At 31.5% G+C, this 13,401-nt stretch overlaps 1 protein-coding gene across 3 annotated transcripts in view; it reads right to left on the reverse strand.

Annotated features, from left to right (window-relative positions):
* DYNC2H1 (dynein cytoplasmic 2 heavy chain 1) overlaps window positions 1-13,401 on the reverse strand; it is a 319,367-nt gene that overhangs the window by 117,106 nt on the left and 188,860 nt on the right. For all 3 annotated transcript variants that reach the window (XM_036028642.1, XM_028516717.2, XM_028516716.2), the window contains 3 exons: window positions 11,054-11,179; window positions 8,123-8,233; window positions 4,144-4,299 (listed from right to left, as the gene is read on the reverse strand). In XM_036028642.1, coding sequence (XP_035884535.1) covers window positions 4,144-4,299; window positions 8,123-8,233; window positions 11,054-11,179 — 393 coding nt within the window. The remainder of the gene's footprint in view (window positions 1-4,143; window positions 4,300-8,122; window positions 8,234-11,053; window positions 11,180-13,401) is intronic.

Consider the following 13,401-nt stretch of genomic DNA (forward strand, 5'->3'; position numbering starts at 1 on the left):
TTTTATAATTCAAAATTGTGGATTTTCTCCAAAAAATATGAAAACAGAAAGGTGACAAAAACTTTTTAAAGGCTCAAAGGCATATGGCATTATTTCTTGTACATTTGGTCCACAAAGCATTCATATTGGAACTACATAAAATATAAACCTACAGCTAGTAATTACAATGCCTGAATAAAAAGAACATTCATAGAAATCTATATTTTGTCAAAAATATACAAAACATTTAAAAATAATTTCTATGGGGCTCCCATAATGAAACTACTTTTATGCAATTAAAATGTTATGAAATGAACATTTTTATTGCATGAAACTAATACTATGTCATGCTTTGAGATAAAAGAATGAACAAAACATAACTAATCCTGCTCCTCATGAAGCTTTCAGTCAAATATGGAGTGGGAGGGGAAGAGTGGGACGGATACAATCAATCACTCGAATAATGTATGATTAAAAACTGTAGTATGTGTGATGGAAAGAAACGTAGTTGGTATATATAAGAAAGAGATCTGACATAACCTAAGAGGCCAGGGAAAGACACCCTACTGGGGACCGGACTAGAAGTGATAGAAAGACAAAAGTAGATAGTAGGACAATAAATTAAAGAATTTTTGTACTGGACTGTAGTGGAGGTAAAGATACAAAAATAGTGTTAATAATGACTTCTAAATTTATGGGTTATTTAATTGATGGTGGTGCCATTCATTGATAAGTGGAACACTGGAAAAATAAAAAGTTTGGAAAGGGGTATCATGAGATCATTGAACAAAACTGTTCAACCAAAACTTACTGCATGCCTGCTGTATACCAAGCACTGTTTCGGTCAATGAGAAACCAACAATGAACAAGACAAAATCTGTGCTTTTGAGAAGCTTGTGTTCTAGTATTTGTATCCAGAATATGTGGGAGTTTCAGTACTCTGTAGACCACAGTTACTGACACAGTGCTGGATAATTAATGATTCCTAAAATTATGATACAAAAATTTGAAAGATAATTTTTGTTTTTCCTGTCATATCTTCTGATAGGAATAGTGTAAATTGTGGAGAGTTTCTCTATACAGCCAATCAACTCCTATTTAGTCCAGTTGGATACCCAGGCACTGTGCTGAGTGATTTTACAAAGACGAATGTGCTGGAGGCTGTTAACAAGGGGTCACAATCCAGTAAGAATAACAAGATGTCAAATAACAATCACAAAACAAAATTGATATTGCACAAAGTACTGTATTAGAAGTACCTGTATAAAATAGAGGACATTATTTCTGTAACCAAATATAGGACTGCAATAAAAATATCAAAAAATAATCATTTACTAATATGGGAAATAAAACCTGAGTGGAATTAATAGATCTTTACTTCTGACACTTGGCATTTAAGGAAAAAAGAAAAAGAAAACCAAATGAGGAAAACAGGTAAAATAGAGAGTTTGTAGAAATACATATTCATATAACATGGGCTCTAGCAATTAATGGTATTCTCAATTTTTTCTACTTTTACCTCCAATTTTATGGTTTTCATAAAAGCAAACTTAGAATGTTAAAAAATAACATTTTAAATTTTTTTGTGTGTATGAAAGTGAATTTCTGTATTCTCTATGGAGAGCATTTTGAAAATATTTATGAACTTTTAAAAGTACATATTAAAAATACATATATAACAGCGTAGTGATTGCTGGAGGGAGCGAGGGAGGTGTAAGGGGACTAAATGGTGATAGAAAAAATACAATAAAGATTAAATTAAAAAGTAAAATGAACAATGTGAACAAAATAAAAGATCTACAAGCACAAAAAAGTAAAAATAAAAATACATATATTTTTTGACCCAAACATTCCACATTTAGAAAATGGCCACCATAAATAAGCACCAAAAGAGGCAAGTATATGCATATATTTTATAACAGTAAAGATTGAAAAAAAAATGCATGCCCATGCAGCAATATAAAACTACTTAAAAATAGGTATATTGGTATAATGAACACAATAGATATTAAATTAGATATTAAATGGATGTTAATATTCAATAATATCTAAAATGTACTAGTTATTAAAGCAATTTACGGACAGTGTTTGTTATATGCTGCCATTTGAGTTAAAAAGAATATATGAGCGTATTAAAATACATAAAATATATTTGCATGTTTATATCTCTCTCTGAAGGGACCCTGGAAATGGTGAAGAGTTGATGCCCTGACAACAGATGGCAGAAGGACAGAAGGACAGAAGGGAGGAGACTAAATTATAATTGCAAACCTTTTCATAGCTTTTTAACTTATGTTGTGTGAATATACCATTTAATAATAAATAAAATCTAATTTCATTAAAAATATATTTTTTGTGTTCAAAATAAAAGTGCATCATTATTACTATTCTTCGGGTATCCATCAAGATTAACTGATCCATTAGGGTGAGGATGAATGTCAGAACAAATGGCAGCAAAGGCTTTAGAAAAAGGTGGAGCTGGCCATTTCCAATCTCTTACAGTTTTTTGGGTATAATTCCTTCAGCAAGTTAATTACCATTGACATACATTGTGCTAATTGGTAAAATGAGAAAATTAAGAATATGTCCCCATAAAGGTAGTATGTAAATTCTATGAAACAATACATTGCTATTAATATTTACTATTTTATGAGTTTGACATATATTTATTGACAGACTATGCACTGGGCATTGTGTTAAGCACTTCTGAACATACACTATTTTCATTCGATCATCACAACAAAGGTACGCATAATTATTGTTCCCATTCTGCAGCTGAGGAAACTGTTGCTTTATTGGGGTTAAAGTGATTTACCCAAGGTCACATAGCTAGGAAATTCTAGAGTCAGGGCTCAAATCCAAGTCTGTAACTCCATAATCTATACTCTTTATTTTGACACGTAACTGAAATAGAGGGAGGCTAAAAGGGAGGCAGGTAGAGAGAGAACTTTGGGGAGAGATTATCCCAACAGAATTAGAAGAAGTTAAAAAAAAGAGGATGGGAAAAATGTAAAGACGAGAGAATAATGGAATTGGTGGCTAAAATAGGCGGCTGGCAAGAACAGATTACTAGTACCAGGAGGGATGCCATGGCATGTGGTCTACTATTGCTTGTAACAACAGTGACAGCTAGGGCCTATGGTGAAAATGAGTTTGATGAATCCATAGTCTATATGACTATACTTCTTGAGGAATCCAGAAGTCTAGTGTGACTGAGATGTAAAGAACAAGTTGGAACAGAGGACTAAGAGGATGGTGAAGAGATAGGCAAATCTTTCCTTCTGGACCATGGTAAGGAATCTGCATATTTTTTTTCCCAGATATAACAGAAAGCCACTTCATGGTTTTTAAGGAGAGCAATAAAATAATTAAATTTATATTTTAAAAATAACTCTAGATGCTAAATGTAAGACATGAAAGGCTATCTCAGAAAGTGGTACAGGTGAACCCTGGCCCATGTGGCTCGGTAGGTTGGGCATCATTCCTCAAAGGGAAAGGTTGCCAGTTCAATTCCCAGTCAGGACACATGCCTGGGTTGCAGGTTGGTTCCCAGTTGGGGTGCATATGAGAGGCAACCAATCCAGGTTTCTCTCTCACATCAATGTTTCTCTTCCTTTCCTTCTCCCTCCCTCCCTCTCTCTCTAAAATTCAATAAATGAACTCTTTAAAACAAAAATGTAATGCAGGTTAGAGGTATACAGCTTACGAAAATGGAAAAGAGAAATGACAAATTTGAATTATGTTTTGGAAGTAGAATCAAAAGGACTTGATAATGAATTGGGCAGGAAGGCTAAAAAAGAAACCATGAACTCCCAGGTTTCTAATTTGAAGAAAGGAATCAAGCTAAAGGAAAAACAGGTATGGGGAATTCAGTACTTGAACATTGAGATGTCTGTTAGATATGAAACTATAAAAATGATGCCTAACAATTATTGAAGGCTTATGATGGTTTTACACATTGTTCTGAACACTTTAATTTAAAGAGATATGAACTAGACAACTATATACAATACAGGAGATTAACAGAAAAGATTGAATTAGGGATATAAATTTATGAATTTATGAGCCAAATTATGAAGTAATGCTAGCCACTTCTACCAAATTATAAAAATATTCTATTATAAAAAATATGTACAACTTGTATACAAGACTAATCTTACTTACCTGTGGAATATAATTTCTTCTTTCTTGACATGCAGCGTGAAACCAAGCAAAACTGAAGAGAGCATGAGCTCGATGTATATTACCGTTTTTGCTAATTTGCTCAGGAGTCCAAGATTCATAAGTACGCATTAAATTTTTCTTTAAACCTGGAGGTGACTGAAGAAAAAAATAACAGACCTCATATTATTTAATAATAAAATGAATCAGTCAATAAGTGAGCGGCAATAAAATGAGCAACAACCACACATTGACATTTCTTGCTCTCTTTCTCCCTCCCTTACCCTCTCTCTAAAAAATAAATAAATACAATCTTTTTAAAAAATGTACTATTAAAAAATAAAATGAATCAGTATTTAATACATTTGAGAACATATTTTATTTTTTAAAGGTTTTATTTATTTATTATTAGAGAGAGAGGGAAAGAGAAGGAGAAAGAAAGGAAGAGAAACATCAATGTGTGGTTGCCACTCACACGCCCGCTAATGGGGTCCTGGTCCACAACCCAGGCATGTGCCCTGACTGGGTAACCCTTTGCTTCTGAACTGGCAACCTTTTGCTTCTCAGTCCAGCACTCAATCTACTGAGCCACACCAGCCAGGGCTGAGAACATATTTTAATGAAGAAAATTTTACACTATTACAAACTGACTTAAATTGTTATTATGTTACTTTCAAATGTACAAGTATACAACTCCTTACACCTAACAGTTCATCTCAATTATAAATCAAAAATATTTTTTAATTAAAAAACCTATAAACCAACAATATTCAAAACAACTAAGTTTTATATGATCATTAAGGCATTTTACTAAAATGGTCTTTTATTAAGTATATATCCAAATTTACTTTTTTAAAATGAAAAGGTTTTATTTATGAAACATTTACAAAATATTATCATAAATAGGCCACATTTTCTGAGAACTATTCAATAAAATATAACATTAACAGAAAACTAAACAACTATTTAGAGTTTTTAAAGACACTATTCTAGGGATTATGTAAAATAGATAAAAATATAAATTACAGAGAAAAAGCATACAAAAATACAGACTATTTGAAAAATAACAAAATGGAAACATTAATGTCAAATTATGAGATAAGGTCAAAGATATACTTGACTACAAAGTCACAGATATAAACTAATTTCAATATTTATGGAAGTAAACTTAAACCAACTAAGCATTCAACATAAAAGCAGAAAAAAGGAAAAATAAAAGCAAACGCAATCTAAGAAAAACATTAAGAAGAAAAAATAAACAAAGCAGCTAATTCAGTGAACAGAGAAGACAAGTATGGCAACAGTTATTTGAAATAAATTTTTTAAATGTTCTTACAACTAATCAAAAAAGAAAAGAAATCAACAGTAGAATAGAAATGTAACTGTTTAAAAGACAATAATGTATAATTATGTGAGTATATATGCATATATAGTCATAATTTTGTATATACATAGTAATAACAATGCACTATGCTATTTGCTAGCAGAAAATTATCTACATTGATATAAGAAATAGCAAGCAAATTCACCAAACATTTAAATAAAACTAAAAATTTCCATGGAAACACCATAACATTATCTCCTTAAAAGGATCCTGGATAAGATTTGAACTTTCATTTCAACATTCAAGGAATAGTTCCCCTGATATACTAACTCTTCATTAATTGAAGTGTTTACTGTGTTCTTCCTACATTCCAAGTATTATCTGATAAGAAAAAAAAGCAAAACAAAACAAAACAAAACCTCCCATGCTTATGACTCGCTCATGTAATCCAGTTCTAGAATGCAGTTTAGTAAAAGAGGATACTGGGAGAGTGGCTAAAGAAGATTTGTAAAGGTTATTTCTTACTAGACATTGTAATGACACTCATTCAATTAACATATTTCCAAATATTAAATCATCCTTGCATTCCCTAGATTAATTTCATCCCGTTTTCTCCTTAAATGAGACTAATAACTTCAGATGAAAAAGAAAAGATGTACTGATCTAAAATAACAGGTAGGTATAAACACTAATAAAATATTTTTATTGAGAAAAAATATTTTAAAGAACTTTCTACAAATTGAGAGAAAATGAAAGCAGAACCCCTTTTTAAAAATTTTAAGAAGTTTTAATTCAGTTTATTATTTATGACTTTGACCAGTTATATGATATTATAAACACATATAGTTTTGGATATACCAGGTTTAAGAAGGATCTGTCAAGCATTACTTGTTAGAAGGATGTATAAGTCGATGGATGAAAAAAAGGAAGGATAGAAGAAAACAAACACTGGAAATCTAGCCTAACCTTGTCAAAAATCACAGTTTTTATGAAATAAAAACTGGATATCCATGTGCAAAAGAATAAAGTTAGACCCTTACCTTACACCATATATAGAAATAAAACAAGCCTCAAAATGAATTAAAAATCTAAACATTTAAGACCTAAAACTAGAAATCTCCTAAAAGAAAACAAAGGACAAGCTTCATGAAATTCAATTTGGCAGTGCTTTTTGGATATGACATAAAAAGCACAGAAAATGAGAATAAGGACAAACAAATGACACTACATCAAACTTAAAAATATCTATGCATCAAAGGAAACACAGTGAAACAACAAACCTGTAGAATGGGAGAAAATATTTGTAAACTATGTATCTGGTAAGGATCCTACAACCAACTCTCAACTCCAGAATATACAAGGTAAGGAAAAAGTAGGTTTATTATTGTGCATATGCAAAACAAAGTTTATTCTTGTATTATTATTTATTGAATTATTTTTTCCTATGAACAATTGTAAACCTACTTTTGCCCCACCTTGTAAGGAACTCCTACAAATGTACAACAAAAATACTTATTAAAAATGGGCAAATAACTCAAATTAGACATTTCTCCAGAGCAAATATACAAATGGCCAACAAACATATAAAAAGATGTTCAACATCACTAACATCAAGCAAATGTAAATGAAAACCACAGTGAGCTATCACCTCACAGCGTTAGAATGGCTGTTACTAAAAACACACACACACAGAAAAAGAACAACTGTTGTCAAGGACGCCGATACAATGTGCATTGCTGGTAGGAATGCAAAATGGTGCACTACAATGGAAAACAATATGGAGGTTCTGCAAACAATTAAAATTAGAATTACCGTATGATCGTACAATCCCACTTCTGGGTATATATCCAAAAATAATTGAAAACAGGATCTTGAACAGTTATTTGCCCATGCACACTCACTGCAGCATTATTCACAATAGCAAAGAGGTAGAAGGCATAAATGTGCATGGACTAAAGAATGGATAAAGAAAGTACACAATATACATACAGTGGGATATTATTCATTCTTGAAAAAAAGTATGGTTAATCCAGGGGAAGGGGGGTGGGTGGAGGTGGAAGAGGATAAAAGAGGGATGAGTGATAAGGATAAAAATGCAATAAAATACATTTAAAAATTAAAAAGAAAAAAAGGAGGAAATCCTGTCATATGCTACCTGTGGACAAACCTTGTGGACATAATGTCATGTAAAGTAAGCCAGTTGCACAAAACACAACAAATCCACTTATATAAGATATCTTAAATAGGAAAACCCACAGAAATGGAGAGTAGAATGGTGGCTGCCAGGGGTGAAGAGAGAGGGAAATGGTAAGTTGTTTTTAATGGATACAATTTCAGTTTTACAAGATAAAAAACTTCTGTAGATCTGTTGCAAAACAAGTTACATAAGAGTTAACACTACTGTACCAAACTCTTAAAAATTTAAAATGGTCAATTTCATGTTATGTGTCTTCTACTAGGATAAAATCAACAAAAAATATAAAATGTGAAAGAAAAGTTAAATGTATTTTTATAAATGCCATCTTATACTATTATTTATTTATATTAACCACATCAAAATGTAAAGTTTTGCATAATAAATTGTTGTTTACAAAGCTTTGGAAGGCATGTAGAGATTACTGCACATATACTGCTAGTGGTTTGAGTTTTAAATCTTACCTCATATGTTATCTTCAAACTTGACTGTAATAAAATAGGAGTAAAGTTGGGATGAACTTCTGCAGTGAGCCAAAGACGAAAGGTATCTTTAGGTTGAAGAGTATTCAACTCCTTATTTAAAAAAAAAAACAAGAAAAATCTACTTAAACACATACACAAATTTCCATTTTATGAATATACTAAGTAATTTTCCTTACTAAAATCTTTCTGTGATTTTTTTGATGTATTACTTAATGTGCTGATTATATTTACCTTAAATATACATCTTTTCTATTATTACCTTAGTCTAATAGCTAAGAATTTGACCTGGAGCTTGGCCATAGGCTTGAACTCCAAATTCTGCCACTTACTTACTATGTGACCTTGAGTTCTATAACTTACACCATTGCTGAGCAAGAATAATAATAGTAACTACCTCCTAGTATTATGTAAAACACTTAAATCTGCCTAACACATAGTAAGTACAAAATAAGTGATAGCTATAAGTGCTATGGCAAGTCACCTTTAGGCTTTCAGGTTCCCATTGCTCCAATTCATGCTTTCACAAAAGTTATACAGTGGTATCAGTTTCTTTATTAACATTTTTTAGTGCATCCTATTACATATGATATAAATTGAAAAGTTTACCATACAAATTCATCTGTCCCTGCTATATGCTTTGTCACTTATTCAAATTTTTATGCCCCTATCTTTATTCATATTTTTTCTGCCTGTTATTGTCTTTATAACCTGACAAATTCTTTATAGAATGAATAAGCGAAAGAATATAAGAAATGTTAATAACTAAAAAATCTTGATAGCTCTAAAAGTGAAGTCTAAAAATCATTTAAATAAATATAATCTATGTCTAATACTAACATTCATTATTAATGTGAACTGTTAGAGTTAAGATGACCAAAAAATGGCAAAAGAATTAAGCATAAAAAACATCATGCTTGCTTAAAGTCCTGAGTTATAAAATGTATCTATACCTAATAATAATTTTAAAATGTAAATTTTCAAAATGCAAAGCTTTATAATGTCAGAATGTATAGTTTTACCTTTGGTTAGCACGTTTTGATAAAAGTTAATAGAAACAATACATTTGTAATATAGATGTATTTAAAATAAATTTGTAAATTTATATCCAAATGATTCATCCAAACTTTTCAGAAGAAAAACAAAATTTAAAAAATAATTCTTGCATAACATAATTTTGTTTTATTTTAGAACGTTGTATTTATATATGCAAATTTTCTTTATAATGTATAATATAAGTCAATCTAAATTGAAAAACAATGGCATAAAACATGCTAATATTTCTGAAACAGCTACTTTGTGACAATAACTGTACTGGGCAGCATTACAAATGTCATCTCATTACAAGCCAGACTTTCTCCCCTTGTTCAACATGAGAAAACTGATGGTCAGAAAAGTGAAATAAAAAGAGCTGGAAATGAATTGAGGTCTATATGATTTTGTAGTTCAAGTTCTTGCCACCTTCCCAAAAGATTTAAGTGCCTAGATCTCTTTCATTTAAAATTAAAAAATTTTTTAAACTTGTAATTCAATCTATACTATATGCTTCAAATGTTAAGATTAACTAATAACTGCAGTTATACTTTACATAAATTATCAGCTATCAACATACTATTTAAAACAGAAAGCAAGATTCAAGTATTCACAGGTCTTATTTATATATTTTAAAACATGATTCCTCAGATATAAAATTTATACTTTGTATATTAGTTATTTTTACAGAATGTTGTAGTAATAATGAATATTTAAATATTTGTATATACCTTAGTTCCAAAATCCATGTTTTGTTGATTAGAAGTAAAGAATCATCATGGGCCATAGTTCATTCACTCAGTCATTAACTCAAAGACTTACTATTTTGTGTAAGGTGCTATGAATGCAGCTTATTAGGACAGCACAAATTTTTAACACTTCACAACTAAGCTAGGCCCTCCCTCAAACCACTCTATTCTATTTGAATCTATTCCAAATAGTACTTTTGTCAGATCAATTAAATTATTAATTCCCCAGCTAAAGACCTCCTTTGACTCTCTCTGTCCAAGGACAAAAATTCCAAACTCTTCTGTGTGGTTCTCAGCATATTCCATAACCTAATCCCTTCATAGACATCTAATTCCATTTCCCCACACTGCCCTGCCAGGCCCTTCTAGCATATAAAAGGGCACCTTCATTACTTGTACTAGGCATGAACATCTCCACCACTATGTCTCTACTTGCATTGCTGAAATTAATCAGGATGTCATTCCCCACTCTCAACAGTGAGCTCATCTACACAGTCTTCAAAAAAACAACTGTCTTCAGAGCTACCCCTAACTACCCAAGGCCAAGGTCATCTTTGTTAAATCAACACTGGCCTTAAATCCAGGTTTGCATTTAATATCTACCCAACAATTAGTTCCATTTTAACGTTATTTTCACGTTGGGGCTACTGAGTTAAATGAAATAATCACTTCAGTTTACATCCTAGTTATCTTAGCAACTACGATGTTTGTTCTACAGTTCCCTTTGACTTGTCTACATCTTTTCTCACCATACAGGCACAACAAAACAAGAGCATAAAGAGAAAGTAATGTTATAAACAGATCTTCTACAATCCTTTAATGCACTTCCCTATTTTTTTTTATGAAAAAATTATCTAAGTCTCCCTTTAATCATGATTAAGAATTTCTTGGCTTTCCTGAAATGCCTTTAAAAAACAAAGTTTTATAGACTTTCTACTAAAACAACCATCTTGGTTTGTAAAAGGTATATATTTATTAAGAAAACACCTAAATTTTCAATGATTTCTCAAATACTAATTTTTAAAAAATATCATTATAAATAACCCATGACATATTTTAATACTGATCTCCCTTTAAGAATACTGAATTGAGTAAAGTTGGTATTATTTGTACCACATCTATCTGAATCTACCTTTTCCAACACTGGGAGCCAAGATACCACAAGATGTAAGTTTTTCAAACACAGCCAATCTCCATTGTGGGCACATTCTTTCAGCATTTGAATTGCTAAATCAGCTTGACCTTGACCCATGGCAACCTGTGAAACAAACAAAAAAAAAACTAAGAAAGTAAATATAACATGTTATAACATGTAATCAAGATTCTCAATTTTTAAAAAATTTTAATTGTTGTTGAAGTACAGTTCTCTGCCTTTTACTCCCATCCCAGCCCAGCCCCTAGCCCTCCTCACCTCCCTCCCATTTCCACACCCCCTAGCTTTTGTCCATGTGTCCTTTATATTTGTTTCTGCAAACACTTCGCCTCTTTCCCCTGAAATTCCCTCCCCTCTCCCCTCTGGTCACTATCAGCCTGTTCTCAATTTCAATGTCTTTGGTTATATTTTGCTTGTTTGTTTGTTTTGTTGTTTAGGTTCCTGTTAAAGGTGAGATCATATGGTATTTGTCTTTCACAACCAGGTTTATTTCACTTAACATAATGTTTTCCAGTTCCATCCATGCTGTTGCAAAGGGTAGGAGCTCCTTCTTTCTTTCTGCTGCATAGAATTCCATTGTGTAAATACCATAGTTTAAGATTCTCAATATTTAATAAGAAATATTAAATTCTATATTTTTCTACTTATTAAAATGTATTATCCTTACATATTTGCAAGTAATAGAAAAGTATAAAATTATTCAATAGTTTTTGTTCCTCATTCCAGGATTTCCTGTAATTCTTCCTCTCTCAAACACAGACCATTAAAAATGTTTTTTAAATAACTATAGTCTCATTGAATACTTCAAAATTTACTTCTCTTAATGTCTCCAACATTGCACATATTTGGTTCTTAGTTACCGGTCTATTTAACTATCATTGATTCCCTCACCCATCAACATCTAGCAAATCCTAACATGTTGGTGAGTCTAAGACTCTACACTCAGCCGTCTGCTCCTCCATTGCTTCTCAGAGAGAGGAAGTAGGCAGGAGAGAGGAAAGAGGAGGGGAGAAAATAAAAGGGGAGAAGGGAAAAAATCCTGATGTCACTGGAATTCTGTTCTAATGCTTTCAATTCCTGTAGTGCATCAGTACCAGAACAGGCCACTTCATACCACAGAAAACTTCCAAGCACTATAAGTGTTCAAGCAGAAGTGGGAAGACCCTAGATACTACATTCAGTAATAAAATTTCTCTGTTATTTAAATGCTTGGCCTAGGTTACTAGTTAAGTCTAAAATTCTTTAAGAATTTTAGTAAAGAATCTGAAATAAGTACATGCCACTCATCATATCAAGTCTAAACTCCTCCTTTTAAAAAAGATTTTATTTATTTATTTTTAGAGAGGAAAGGGAGGGAGAAAGAGAAAGAAAGAGAAACATCAATGTGCAGTTGCTGGGGGCCATGGCCTGCAACCCAGGCATGTGCCCTGCCTGGGAATCGAACCTGTGATGCTTTGGTTCGCAGCCTGCACTCAATCCACTGAGCTACACCAGCCAGTGCACTCCTTCATGTTTTTAAGGACGATTTATATCATACTTGTATATTAATATAACTATATATGTATATATAAATTATACATATATATAATTTGTAAGTATATATATATTGGGAGTCCTCACTTAAATTTTTACTAGGTACGTAGTTGAAACACTTTTGAAAAGTACTTTATAGATTACTCGAAACAACAGTGATTTCTTTTTTATAATGAATACAAAGTATCATTTCATTGAATTTTTAGTTGACTTTTATAAGTATTGACTTTCGTCTTCAATAAAGTCTTCAAGAATGGGAATAATGTCTAATTAATGGCATGCTAAAGCATACAATAAAATGGGTAATAAAGACTTGTATATTGCATTTTTAATTTTCAAGGTCTAACCTGGAACTAAACAAATAGAGAAATGAAACAAATAGTAATTGAATTGTTTCAATGCACAAATTAATTTCCCATTAATTAAAATAAAAAAATAAAAACAAGGAATGTACAACATAATCCGAATTTTAAAAAAGAATATTTTGCAGAACTGAAATATAGCTAAAAATAGACAATTCAAAATTTTCTATAAGGCATAAATTGTGTGAAAACAGCTTAAAGGTTCATGGAATCTTAGAATATATTGCTACATAAAATTTTCTATACAAAGCAGAAAAATTGTTGGCCCCCTCAAAAAAACCACACTAGTTTCTTAAATTAAAAATTAATTTTTTCATTAACCTATTATTATCCTTAGCATATATATTCAACATAGCAACATTTTCTTCACATCTCTCTAACACCTGCTGCTATCATCACATCCCCTTCCCCTTCCTTTACTTGACTTCTTCT

The sequence above is a fragment of the Phyllostomus discolor genome, chromosome 6, assembly GCF_004126475.2.
Source record: "Phyllostomus discolor isolate MPI-MPIP mPhyDis1 chromosome 6, mPhyDis1.pri.v3, whole genome shotgun sequence".
Lineage (NCBI taxonomy): Eukaryota > Metazoa > Chordata > Mammalia > Chiroptera > Phyllostomidae > Phyllostomus > Phyllostomus discolor.